Source organism: Octopus bimaculoides, chromosome 12 (assembly GCF_001194135.2).
Source record: "Octopus bimaculoides isolate UCB-OBI-ISO-001 chromosome 12, ASM119413v2, whole genome shotgun sequence".
Lineage (NCBI taxonomy): Eukaryota > Metazoa > Mollusca > Cephalopoda > Octopoda > Octopodidae > Octopus > Octopus bimaculoides.
Window position 1 is genome coordinate 7571762 of NC_068992.1, and position 14776 is coordinate 7586537.

At 36.9% G+C, this 14776-nt stretch overlaps 1 protein-coding gene across 1 annotated transcript; it reads right to left on the reverse strand.

Annotated features, from left to right (window-relative positions):
* Positions 1-1659: 1659 nt before the first annotated feature.
* LOC106870435 (serine protease 30) lies at positions 1660-14770 on the reverse strand. Its single transcript, XM_014916514.2, has 6 exons — positions 8792-14770; positions 8052-8220; positions 7131-7236; positions 5440-5611; positions 4059-4195; positions 1660-3460 (listed from the first exon to the last, which is right to left on the reverse strand). The coding sequence occupies exons 1-6, from the start codon at positions 9363-9365 to the stop codon at positions 3260-3262; spliced, it is 1359 nt and encodes a 452-aa protein (XP_014772000.1). The 5' UTR covers positions 9366-14770; the 3' UTR covers positions 1660-3259.
* Between the last annotated feature and the right edge of the window lie 6 nt (positions 14771-14776).

Consider the following 14776-nt stretch of genomic DNA (forward strand, 5'->3'; position numbering starts at 1 on the left):
TTTGTTATTTATCCATATTGTTGGTTGTTGTTGTCTTCCCTTAAAAATGGTATGAATTTTATTTGATAAAAAAAATCCCATAATTGTATATTTTCAGTGTTATTGTTCCGAAACATTGAGTGAAGTGGGTGAGGAAGTTTATTAAAGAGACATATTCCTAGGCAGAAATTCTCTACTTTACTGATCGATTGTCTTTCAAGATTGCTAGAGCATTATCTTCAACGGTGGGTTTATGTGGCATTTTGGAGAATAACCAATAGGAATCAATTGTTATTTAACCCATTTGATACCAACCTACCTCAATAGAAATGTGGTAACAAAAGGGTTAAGCCTAAGTCTATCTTGGTAAAGTAGATCTACAATCAAAAGCATTTAACTAACCAGGGATATATCTTATCCAACATTAGGGCTTTTTATTTTTTAAGTCAATAATGAGAGATTTAACTACTGCTTCTTGCATGTCAAGCGACCAAGTAGAGATTTCCTCATAGGTTCACCAGAGGTTAAATAGATTTATAATGCCAATTTATAACAGGGTTAGAAAGGTATTTTTGTTTTTTAAATATACAAAATATGGCTGCTCTGCTACAGATTAAGGTATGCTTTACTCTAGCAGTATAACTAGTAAGAATCCTAAGCAAAAATTACAATAGCTTGAAAAGAAATATTATACTGGGGTTTGAACTCTGTCATTGGTACCTTTTTTTTATGTGTCCAACTTTGGAGTGGTTTAAAAAATACTAATTTTTAAAAAAACTGCTATTTTTTAAAGAAAGCAACTGATTTGTTTGTTTGTGTTGAAGAAGTTTGTTTTCAAAGATCATCAAAAGAAGATTTTCAAGATATATAAATATTGACAAAGCAAGAATAAAGCATTCTTGAGCCTCAAACCATTGCTTTGTGTTTATCTCTCTCTCATTATTATTATTATTATTAGGCATGGTTGTATGATTGAGAAGTTTGCTTCCCAACCACATGGTTTTGGGTTCAATCCCACAGTGCAGCACCTTGGGCAAGTATCTCCTACAATTAGCTCCAGACAGACCAAAGCTTTGTAAGTGGATTTGGTTGACAGAAACTGAAAGGGACCCGCTGTGTCCATGTGTCCCCTTGTCTTGACATCACATGATGGTTGTAAACAAGTATCACCATCATACAATTGGTGTTGTTTCCAGCTTTCCTTTGAAAGATGTATCTGACCATGGAAAATATTGCCCTGCTTGGAAATGTGTGGGAGTTGGCAACAGGAAGAACATCTAACCATAGAAAATGGACCCCAACAAATTCAATCTGATTCATGTGTGGAAAAGTGGACCTTAAATGATGATTTAATGTTTTGTTTTGTTTTTTGTTCTTCTGCTGCCTTGGGGTTGATGGGTCTTTCCACTCATTGCAGTTCTATGTCCTCTGACACAAACAGAAAGCCAAATCCTTTTTGTGTGTCATGATGTTTGGGGCAATGTCATTCTTGTGTCTTTTATAGTTGGATACCATTCCCATCACCAGCTCTTTCACATTATGGTTTTGATGTATTTTTTTTTCTAGTTCCAACAGTCAACCTCACCAAATAGCCTTAAACTATGTCAGTTACTCCACTTCCTTACAGCCAAGACAAACTCTCAGATAACTGAAAACACTCTGCAGTAAATGAACAACAAATACACATTAATATCTTTATTATGATACCTTCTTGAAAAGTGTGCACTTGTGCTAATTGATTTGCCAATCAGTCAATTGCGGTTTCACATTTATTAGGTGTATATCAACAATATACCTGCTTGCCAATCAGTCCACTCACCCAAATAAAAGGAAAAAAAATTAGGCACAGGCATAGCTGTGTAGGTAAGAACCTCACTTCCCAACCATGTAGTCTCGGGTTCAGTCCCACTGCATTGTACCTTGGGCAAATGTCTTCTACAATAGCTTCAGGTCAACCAAACCCTTGTGAGTTGATTTATTGAAAGAAACTGGAAGAAGTGCATCATGTGTGTGCCCGCGCGCATGTGTGTATCTTTGTTATGACATCACATAATGGTTTTAAATGAGCATTGCTGTTAAAGAAGTAATGCTGTTTGTTTCTTTTGCCAAAAACACGTCTAGCCAAGGGGCGAAATATTACTTTGCCTGGAAATAGGCCACGGTTGATGACAGGAAGGGCGTCCAACTATAGAAAATCTGCCTCAGCAAATTTTATGTCATCCATGCAAGCATGTAAAAATGGACAGTAAATGATGATGATGATGATATATATGTGACGTAGTAAACTTTCCTCAGCATCAATTTACTGTATAGACTTGAGACAATCAAATCTTTTCAAGAAATCTTGAATCTTAGTCTTTCCACAGGGATTGTAATGTTGATTCAAAAATATTGTCATTGTAGTCTGGAGATACTTTATATAAAATTATTATAGCCCTGGGCCAAACAGAGCCAGAAACTGAAAGACGTCCATGTCACATACAAGTTGTAAACAAATGTCACCATCAAAAGGTATCGTTTTGCTTGCAATTTTTCATGAAAAATATCCAGACTAAGAGAAAAAAGGTTGGTATTATGAAAAGTATTTGGTTGTAGAAGATCTGACTCAAAGAAATTCATCTGACCAAAGCAAACATGGAAAAGTAGACATTAAAACAACAACAATGATGATGATATAATACAAAATGTTAATTAGCCTTAGCTTATTTAAACCAAAACACTTGTATTAAAAACTGGAATGTTTATTATCATGCCATGGTTTAGCTCTCAGTGAGATCAAGTCTGTGTTTCTAAATCTGGGTTGTTCGACATGTGGAATTTAATAAATTTTGGAAGTATAAACTCCATAATTTTCATTATTCTCACAACTCTGAAGCTTCTTACTGGCCATGTGCTTTGATTGTTCCCAGGAGGGGAAAGAATAAAAATCGACCAAAGAGATGACTACCAATATTTTTGTAGAGCTGCAAATGATTTTGTTGTGAGGCATAAATAGTGCACAGCAGTGCTAACAGTCTTCAGTGTTATCACAGAAATAATATAATTCTCATGTCTTCATGTTATATCATTTCAGGTTTTAAATGACAAGAAATCTACAGAAATCAATATTTACTGCTTGAAACATTTTCTTGCCATTCTTCATTTCCTCCTCTTTAATTATATATTTTTGGGGGGTTTTCTTTTGATGATTTTACATCAGAGATACAGTGATGAGAACTTGCACTTCATAAAACGAGAGACTTCATCCATGTTCAGCAGTGTTCGGTTCAATGAAGTAAATTTATTGGTGAAAAGGTTCATCCTTAGCTTCAATGTTTGTGTAGTTGGAGAATTTTTGGTGAATCCAGTCAGAATAGAAGGCAACACGCGTATAGACACTGGGATATCCAGACGTTCGACATCCACTCACTCCCCAAGATGTAATACCAACAAGATAGTAATAGCCATTACGTACACAAACTAATGGTCCACCGGAATCTCCCTGGAAATAATGAACAGATAGTTAAATGGGTAGACAAACAGACACATATAAAAAGAATAAAAGACTGGTTGACATGCAGATATAAAAATACAAAGGTAGGCAAATAGATATACTTATAAATATTCTAGATGTACTTTATAAAGCATATAGTGTTGCACACACGGGTGCACACACACACACAGAGTAAACATAAACTTAATGGAAAGTTCAAAACGTCATTCCTTGTATTTCAATAGAATGGTTTATTCCAAATATGAATCCATAACTTAAACGATAGCATTCTGTAAGTCCATATTGTTATGTAACCATTCCATTTCTTTCAGGTAACATTCTGCTAAATATTTGGTGTGGGGGGCCACGTCTCACTCCCATGTAGAATTGCTGTCCATATACATGCATGATACCATCTTCCTTTCCTGCGGAGAGAGAAACTGTTCGTAGCTAACGGAGGGAAAAGCTCTCTGAATTTCCTCCATCCTATTACACTCTGCATTCATCACTACAATTCTGGTCCCCTAGGTAGCAGAAGTGAGCCACCGGTGCATTTGAGAGAGGTGGTTTATAAATAGAAATGAAAACAAATCCCCAATATACTTACATTACATGCTCCGTTATCACCATTTCCAACACAAATATGTGAATTGAGGATTCGTCGTCGACCCCACCGGATAGAACACTCTGAATTACTTCTGACATGAACTTGCAGTTCTTGCAGAATGCTCTGGTCTCCATAATCTATTAGACAGAGGATGATAATTATATTAATGAAACAATAATAAGCAGATGAGCAACATTAAACACTGATCTAGAGCTAGCCGACCAAGCAGAGCCTAGCACCCCACCTCCGCTTTCTTGGGAATTGGCTGTTTGAACTTATCACTACAAGATAATGAAACATTTGTCACTTACACATTGCTGTCAATATCTATAGTGGTTAAGAGGTACCTATTTACGGTTACACAGCCTGGATATTTCAATGTTAAATACCTTAGCCATAGAAACAACACTACACTGATGATAAAATACATGTAGACAGGCTTTAATTTATACTGAATTTATAATGGGAACACTTAACAGTTCTATCCATTTAGCAGTATATATATATATATATATATATATATACCCTAGTAAAGTTGTTTACCCCCAAGTCAAGAATTCCTATAATGGAAGGTGTTCCAGTTGTAATCATCCCATCACTTGTATATCTAAGACTACACTATCCAATGTGCCATTTTATTTTCAAAACAACAGGATGTGATTTAAGGAATGCTTAGCTGCTATTTCTAGCAGTAAGACTGATCACACAGTCTCCCTCTTTGACTCGTAGGAAAACTGAGGTTGCAATTCTCAATGGCATTTTGCATTAGAAGGAGTGGTAATACATGTCTAGCAAGTGTAATGACAATATTAAACTAGAAGACTGAGAATTTAAAATTTGACTAAAGCCCTGTGAATGGATTTGGGAGATGGAAACTGAAAGAAGCCCACAATGCATGCATACATTTATGCGTGTTAGTGAGTTGATATTGAGTGATAGCAGTAAGAAAGCATCACCATCATACAAGCAGTCTGTGTTGTGAGTTAATTAAGCATTTAATTAAACAAGAAGACTAATTGAGTCAGCTAATTTGTTGAAGCTAACTCCACTCTGTGTTACTGCAAATGTCCCCTAAGTAAAGCATCAACACCATAATATAAGCCTCTTCCTCCTCTACAGAAAGCAACATCTTCTGATAGGACCCTATAGAGGAAGTGCCTAAAGGCTATCCCTATAATTTCCACAGGAATAGTGGGTGGAGAAGATGAATAGAAGTTACTCCCTAAAATACATCACTAATGCTAATTTTCAACCCTTTTTAAGAACTAAAATGTAAAATAAAACTCAGTGAGGTTTGAACCTGAATATAAAGGATCCATTTTAGTTTCTGAATCTTTGTACCAACATCATCATTATAAACAACTGGTAAAATAGATCTTACCTTTTGTCTCACCCCAGCCCATTGTCCAACATTCATCGCCAGGACGAAAGCCAGCATTCTTGTCTGGGATGCAAGCTTGTCTAACGTAAAAACCAGCAACATCAGCAGGATGATCCAAACGCATTAAAGCAATGTCATTTGGATAATTACCCCCATTTATAAAATTGGGGTGCTGAAATTGACAGAAAAGAATATGCAGTAGTAGTAGTATTGGTGGTGGTAGTAGTAGTAGTAGTCGTAGTAGTAGCAGTAGTAGTAGTGGTGGTGGTGGTGGTGGTGGTCTTGACAAATACATTGTTTTACCATCACAACAATGTACTAGCAACAGATTGTGATCAATCAAATCAGAATAAGATCAATGTATAAGGAATAATAGAGGGACAGAAAGAGAGGGAGATAGGGTGAGAGAGAGAGAGAGAAAGGGGACACATACTAATTGAGGGGAAAGAAAGAAATATAATTAAATTGGGTGAAGAAGACAGTAGAAAAGCCAAAAAAAACAGAAATATTTGTGTGAAATGAATCAAAATATTTAATGAAGCTGTTTTTTTGGTAGAATTAAAACACAAATAACAAAAAAGAAATGAAATAAAATAAAGCAGAAGAGCAAGAAAGTGTATATCATGTGCTTACCTTTTAATACATTTGCTATAGAAAAACAAACACAAAGCGAATAGACTTTGCATTATCATTGAGACAAATGGAAAAGCTTAAGTACCACGAGGCCATTCTCATGAATGATGGCAAACTGGTGGCTGAAGTGGGTGCTAGAATTGCAGGAGCTGGTACAGTAATGCTTGGGTAACGATCGAAAGAACAACATCATGAATACACTCTACCAAAATGGGATTCCTCTGAACGATCTCTCAAGTACCATTACTCGACAGGGTGCATAATTTGGAGATCAAGGAGTCTTTCCAGTTTGAGATGGTCACAGCTTCAGCACTATGGACATGTGATTAGAATGTTGTCGGAAAGAACTGCAAGATGGATTCTAAAAGCCAAACCAACTAGCAAAAGATCTAGGGTCTGACTAAGAATGAGATGGTTGGGTAACATCCATTGTCTCAATTGGTCAAGCTTGGAAATCTAGCAGGAAAGTGTAATGATGGTTATTTCTGATAAAACCTTATGAAAGAGGTTCTTGACGAGCTTACCTCAACAATCTTCTCAGGAATAATAGGTAAAGAAAATGGATAGATGGATGGATGGACAGAAACCCTACCCCCAAAACAGTGTTATGGCCAAATTAGACCAGCAGTCAACTAATATTAGCAACCAGATCATGAGTTTGAGAGTTCCCATTAAAAAGGGATGTTATTCTACCTTGATAGGTATTTGTGTTCCAATAATGGTAATCGACTCTGATGGTACAAACGTGGCTTATCTCAAGAGAAATGAACTGATATTAGTTCTTTCTAATTTTGGCACAGGGCCAGCAATTTTAGGGGAGGAAGAAGTCTATTATATTGATCCCAAAAGGATGAAAGGTAAAGTAGACTTCAGCAGAATTTGAACTCAGAATGTAAAGATAGACAAAATGTAGAAACCATGCCAAATCAGACTGGAATCTAGTGCAGCTTTCCAGCCCTGGTCAAGCTACCCAACCCATGCCAGCAAGGACAATGGATGCTAAATGATGATGATTTACTAACAAAATAAAGAATAAAGAAGAGAAATCATTTATATACCCGTAAGATAAGATCTATTTTCCGATGCATTTCCTTTCCAGTGTTGACTCCAAGCTGGAATTCTCCCAAGATAGCTCTCCAGTCACTTTCCTTCTCAAACTGATTCCTGAAATATAAATGCATAAACAGGCTACAAACACTACTTTTCTTTACTAACACTGTACAAATGTTAGTCTTTATTCAGCAACATTCCAGAAAGACTAGATTTCAATAACTAATATTCTACAAAAGCTAATCTTCCTGTCTTTACAGCCACCACAGCGGAATGGTGTGTCAGTGTGTGTGTTGACTGACATAGCAAACGGCTGGAGATGAAACTCTTGACAAAAGACAATGAGGTCCTGGATCCAAAGTATATAAAATTACACAATTAAACTGTAAAAACCTTGCCAAAACTAACCTCGGCTATGCTTGTGCCACGTAAAAAGCACTAAGTCCACTCTGCTGAGTGGTTGGTGTTAGGAAGGGCATCCAGCTGTAAAAATCCTGCCAAAACAGTAACAGAAGTTTGGTGCAGGCTTCTGCCTGGCCGGCTCTTGTCAAACCATTCCACTCATGGCAGCATGGAAGGCAGATGTTAAATGATAATGATAATGATGATGATGAAGATGATGAAAGGAGCACCGAAATTCTTTTAAGTGCTTAGGTCTTCTATGGATCTTAATCCAACCCTGTTTTGATCCCAGTATTCATTTTATAGATCTCTATGAAATGGCTAAGATTTATCTTTTTTAAACATAAAGGCATTCTTCAGTTTAGACAAATATACAAGGAAAAGTCCATCTTGGTGATATTTGAATTCAGAACAGTGGGTTACCCACCTAAAGCCCTTGATTGTACTTCCAGTCCTTTATATTTATTTATCTATTTTTTCAGTGGTTTGGCAATGGGGTTCACCAAAATGCAATGATAATTTCTTACCCAAAAACACAATGTGCTGCGGTGATCACCCAACGTGGATGAATTAATGTTCCTCCACACACATGGCGTTTGGCCCATGTCAGCCGTAACGAAACCATCCAAGGCCATTTGCCTTCTTTTGACGGGATACCTCCGACTATCATATGTGTAGTCGCAACACCACATTCAGCTGGAAAATAGAGAAGAAACAATAACAAGTTGATTATCTGTGAGGTTTTTGGAATGTACAACTTTGATTTGTGCTGCCTTCCTCACTAAACTGACCAAACAGGTTGCCTCAATCAGCAGAACATTCGTTTTTGTTTATTTTATTTTATTTTTTGCTCAGATAGATAGAAAGAGAGATATACAGACAGACAGATAGCTAGATAGATACATAGATAGACAAACAGACAGACATATAGATAGATAGATAGACAGGCGGACAGACAGACAGACAGACAAACAGATAGACAGACAGATAGATAGATAGATAGATAGTTAGACAGGCGGACAGACAGACAGATAGATAGATAGATAGATAGATAGATAGATAGATAGATAGATAGATTTGAAATAATTAAAGAAATGGGATGTTATAACATTCAAACCTTCTCCAAGTACCTCAACAAGGTATGTGAAAAGAGGCGGTTTCAACGAAGAATAGAAACCGGCTTGCAGAATTGCTTCTTCTAACTTATTAACAAAAACGTCACGAAATAATTTTGAAAAATAAGAGATGAAACAACAGGAATTCTTACCAATAGGGATTTGAGTTGAAAGATTGTCTTGCACAGATGTTTGCCTTTCTTTCCACTGTTGTTTTCCAGATGTAGAATATTTCCATTGCTTCGATGTAGGAGTAACGTTTGGTTGGCCCTTAATGGATTTTGATGCATGTGTTGTTACTTCAGTTGTCGATGCCTCTGAAGTGAGCAGAAATGAAAACCTAGAAGACGGGGATGTACCGAGGTGTGTAACTGTAGTTTTACCGGTCACAACTGGTCTTTTGTCGTTAATTCCTGTGGAATTCATTTCCATTCTTCCGACTGTCTTGCAGTCATCCCACCTGGAACCAACTGGAACGCAGTTTGTCACTTTGTTCGACCAGACTCTGTCCATGGGACAAGGTGGCATTTGATGAGGTACGCCGTGTCCACATACAAAATACATAGAACAGTTGAAAGGATGTCGTACCCATTGCATATCTTTTGATGTACACGGAAATTTGGCAATTGGCATAAAACGTCTGCTACGCCAACGAAAGAAATATCTACGCCTTGAGCAAACGTTCAATATGATGACTAATAATATTAGGGTTCGTAGAAATAGCATTCTTAAGGTCTTTATATATGTGCATATATTATTCTACATTGATACATGACAGAGGTGTATTGATCTGACGAAGTACCGAATTATTTAGGGTATATATATTCTTCAACAAGATCGAAAAACTGAAAATTATTGAAAGCCATCGTTTATTTATAATTAATATTTCTTTTGAATATCAATTCAAATTTCTGAAATATTCATCTTGCATGATCATAAAAATATGACAGTGTGTGTGTGTGTATGTGCGTGCGTGCGTGTGTGTGCGTGTGTGTGTGGCTCTGAAACTGCATTTGTGTACATGTCTCTCTCTCTCTCTATATATATATATATATATATATATATTGAGTATTTTTTCCTCTATACCTTTGTTTAGAGATTGGACAAAAAAAATCTGTTAAAAATACATATTAATATAAGAATACTTAAATATTTTTAAAATCCATTTCTCTTTCTTTACATTTTTCACCCCCTTACCAATAAATAAAATTCTAGGTAACTTCGAAAATATTCCAACAGTTGAGGGAAAAAATTAGGGGAAAAATATATTCATTTAAATTTCAATTTGTAAGGGTTACACATCGGAGTATGAAGTAGTGGAGAACGGTATCCTAAACCACTTGAATGAGATTGTTTCGTTTTGAAGGTAATCGCTCAAACAGGGGCAGGTGTTTTAAACAATATATATGTTTCAGAATTATTGTCATCATTGAAGGAAGTGTTAAAATTAATGACTACCGATCATAATAGTTAAATGTAAGTCACATAGATTCTCTGTGGTTGTTTAATATTGGCCTTACTCCGCACAATTTAAAACTCCTTTCGTTTGTTATCTCACTGAGACTTTCAATTCACACATATGTTACAGAACTTTGTCACGTTTGAAGGGGAAAAGAATCTTGTGTGAATGTGGTGTATATATGTATGTTTTATGGAGTTAGTAGGAGCAAACATTCGCTTTAGCTCTTTATCTTCGAGTCTTTATAAGCAAGCACACCGAACAGGTTCCCAGCAAGCCGGCCCTGCATAACTACAGATGACTGGGTCATTGTAAGAAATGCTTTTAGTAAGCTGGTCACGAACTAGTGTTTGTTATTATCAAGCAACAGACGCGACATACAGTTTTCCTCGTGAAACCAAATGTAAGTTGTACGGCCTCTTTTCTTGCTTTTATAACACTGTTAACCCCGTTCTTCAAACCACCTGTCTACCCCTCCCCAGTACGCACTCGCCAACATGGAAAGACATGCTTACTTTATCCCGTCCTTACACCACCACTACTACTCTGCTGTATATGTGTGTGTGTGTATATATATATATATATATATACACACACACATACATATACACATATTTACACACGTGCGCACCCAGCCAACCACACACATACACATCGCGCGCGCGCACTGATGCTAATATAATTTAATTCTCACACTCTCGGTAAATACGTCCGGCTCAAAGTTTTATTTTCTTTAACGTACCCGTCCACATGACCTTAAGTAGGGTATTTCATTTCTGAAGTACCGATCGTAGCGATTGTGTTGCTGCTGTTATTAGTGGTGATGAGGATGTTGGTGATAATGATGATGATGCTATGGGTGTTCTAGTGTCGATAGATGGGACGATGACTATGGCGGTGACGGTGACGGTGGTGGTTGTTTGTTGTACAGGTGTAGGTCATGGTAGTAGTGATGTCGATGATGATATTGGTGGTGGTGGTTGGGGAAGGCGGCAGTGACGATTGAGAGTCTGAGTTAAGGGGATATTGTTTATCTTGTCTGCTCGCTGATAAAACAACTTTCAGCTTGGATTAAATAGACAAAAAAAATAAATGCACACAAATACAAAAACGAGATAAAAACAAAAAAGATTGTTTGCGAGACGCACATACACATACCCCCTCCTCTCTGTCTCTCTCTCACACACACACACACACAACATTTCTTTATCGCAAACACATACGCTATTTTGCACCAAATCACTCCAGTTGCATTTTGTTTCAAAATGGATTTTTCTTTTCTTTTTTGTTTTCGTCAAATTACAAGGTCTCGAAATGAGAAGTGGGTGAAGTTTATACTTTTCTCACTAGAATTGGTGAAATGAACTGATTTAATCTCAGAACAGGAATCAAGAAAACAACTCAAACGATCGTCTAAGTGAACCAATTTCTTATTTTGCTCCAAATGCACGAACTGACAGAGTGAGATAAAACTGTGTGACATTCAAACATTTTTAAGGGTGTAGAACGCTTGAATTAGAAACCGCGTTAGCTCAGTAACGAGAAATGGGTCTCAGTAGATTAGGCGACTAGCCCTGGGTTTTAACCAAATTTGTCCGGGTAATAAAGAATATAGAAGCATTATTAGTAGGGTCATTTTCACCTTCACCAACTACGATTTAACGACCAGACCGCTTAAAAGAGACCAGAAGTGTAAGATGTGAGAATTGATTTTAATAGGCAATATATCAAAATTGGAATGCAAGTGGCTCGTCAGATTATACAATTATAACGGTACAATCTTTCTTACTAAATTCTTTTTTCTTTAACTAGGTGTCAGGGAAAGGTGAGATGTGTAATAGTTTAGTTGTGGATTCCTAGAGACATCAGTGAAATTACCCAGTATTAATCTGCAAGTGACGTAGTATGGCTTTTCGCTACCCTGTGTGGTGGCCAAATTGGTTGCCCTCTTCTTGAAATGTAACATACCTTTGCTTATAGTAAACACACGTACGAAGAGTGGCCATCATATATGGTCCGCATACATTGCACACCTCACTCTACGCCATTGCAATCAACCGAGCATCGAGACCAAATTGCGTTCTCGATTCTCGAGAGATTTGCATATTGTTCTATCAAGAGCTGTCTAGATTTTATAATTTATTTCTGTCGTTGAGACAAGACCATAAATTTTGCGTGAGTAAGCTCGATACAATCCACATTAGTTCTTGATTAACGCTTTAATTTATCGACCCCAGAAAGATGAAAAGTAAAGTTGACAGCGAGGGATTTGAACTTACATCATTAAAGGCTGTAACTAAATGCAGTAAGGTATCTCTGCAACCAGAAGAATACTTTACGCCAACCGTCTAGCATATCTTGAATGTTTTGCTTTTCTGGGCATGGACATACTACAGCGTTGACGTCTAGAAGCTGACTTGCTAGAAACCCAAAAGATTATCCACCATGTCTCCAATAACAAATTTACCCATCTTTTTGAATTCAATACCTCTGCCACTCGTGGCCATGCTTATAAAAAAAAATTTTTATTATTCAGTCCGTTACTTTTGGAAACATTTTTTTCACGCTCAGACTCATTGAAGCAGAGAATAAATACTGACATTGGTGCATCTTTCAAAAATTCTGTTCTTTCCGAAATTCACCAATACTGACATGTCTAGGCATCCTTTCCTCTTTACTGTCCACTTTTCTGTGTTTTTTTTTTTTTTTTTTTTTTGCCCAGTGTACTAATGTATATATTTTTGGCTATGATTGTTGTCTTTCTGTCTGTACTCGAACCATTGTCGTTTTATATCACCTTTTATTCTCTTCATTATCAGATATTTACCGAGTCTCTTCTGACCCCACCCATTTCACTCCAGACAACTAGTATTTATTATGTTAATGAAGGCGAAACCGATTGAGTGAATGGTTGACAACTTCATGAGTATAGAAGTTGCCTTGACCCACAAAAGCAGCCCATCAGGCATGTTTTATGAAATTTTGACATGCCTCTGTCATCACTTCCAGTTTCTATCACATACTTTCGTTTTTTAAGAACAATTTACTTTCACTTTTTTTAGGACAGTAAAAACTGCATGTTGACATTTCAACAATCCAGTCGATCTACTACAGTTCTATCTTCACTCTTATCCAACTGGTTCTCATGATTATTGTAAGTGGGAGTCATTTTGGAAAGTCCAGCAACAGGTATTCTTGGGTTGGCCCTTTTCCAGTTTCCCTTCTAGTATTCACGTATCCATGTCATTACATCTTTCGCATGGTCGACGCTGCAAATATTTTGTGTCTATACGCCCTAATTCAACACGCTGTTAAGACTTACCTGTAGTAGACTGTTCTACCTGTAATCGAGTGATATTCTATTTAGAAACTGGTGGAATTGATAGTGGTGGTAGAATTCATTAATCACTTAGTGATAATGAATCCGAAAATTAAGCTGTAGACGAATGAAGCCTTCTATAATCTGGAGTAGGGGTGTCCCCGGTTTTTCTATACGCGTGTAATTGTGTATTTAGTACAGTTTATTTTTAATTACGTTGATAAAGAATCTGATCGCCGTTTAAATAACTTAGTAATTAGAAAAGACAAACATAATTGAAGCATTTGTATATTCTAACATACTGAAACTAACAAGGAATATACAACAGGGGGCCTCTTCCATAAGTATCAGTGAACATACATGCATACATACATACACACATACATTTATGTACGCGCGCGCACGCACATACATACATACACGTCGACGATTTAGTGCTGAGTTTGTTTAAGTTTACGGGAATCAAACTGCTTACTTCGTAAAATCAAGTGCAGAATGATCAAACATCGATCTGAGCATTCAATGACACCGCGTACAGACGAACTTTCCAAGTAGATTAAACAGAAAAGGAGAAAGAAAGCGGTGCTTTTGCGATTGGTGAAGGTAGGGAGTAAGCCATCAGATTAATGTTACGTCTGAGCAAATAGTTTAAACTGCGGAATGTCAGCTTAACTGTGTGATGTCAAATGGGAGCACTGAGGACATAAACAGACCACAGTTCAGAAAATTCATAGAGAAACTAAGTTAGCAGACGTGCGTATTTGAGATTATTAAGGTTGCGTTTCTCCCAAAATGGATTCAGTGAAAAAGTTTGGGGGCGAGGAGTAGGGGAGATAAAGGATCTGTTTTATAAAATTTCATATATGTGTATGTATCTGTGTGTATGCATACATACACATATATAGGTATATATATGTGTGCACATATATATATTCTTTTATTTTTTTTTTACTTGTTTCAGTCATTTAACTGCGGCCATGCTGGAGTACCGTCTTATGCATGTATATATTTACATACACGCGGCAGCGAGCTGGCAGAAACGTTAGCACGCCGGGCGAAATGCTGAGCGCTATTCCGTCTGCCTTTACGTTCTGAGTTCAAATTCCGCCGAGGTCGTCTTTGCCATTTAATTCTTTATAATATCAGTATCAGTACATGTTGTAAAGCTGAGTTTGTGAGTGTGTGTGTGTGTTACATCTATAGAAATTCACACCTTACAAGATAGCAATTTGGGAGTCGCACCAATGGATTCCTCATGGTCGAAAATGCCCGGAATCAGCCATTTTTTTTTCCTTCTTCCTTCCTAACAGGTGAATTTTTGTATTAAAAATAATTTTAAACCATAACTTCTAACAATTT

Coding starts and splice junctions, on each gene's coding strand:
- LOC106870435 (XM_014916514.2), bottom strand. CDS start 9,365: ATGCTATTTCTACGAACCCTAATATTATTAGTCATCATATTGAACGTT. Junction 7,237..8,051: donor GCAGCACATTGTGTTTTTGG/GTAAGAAATTAT, acceptor TTTATATTTCAG/GAATCAGTTTGAGAAGGAAA. Junction 4,196..5,439: donor GGGCTGGGGTGAGACAAAAG/GTAAGATCTATT, acceptor TCTGTCTAATAG/ATTATGGAGACCAGAGCATT.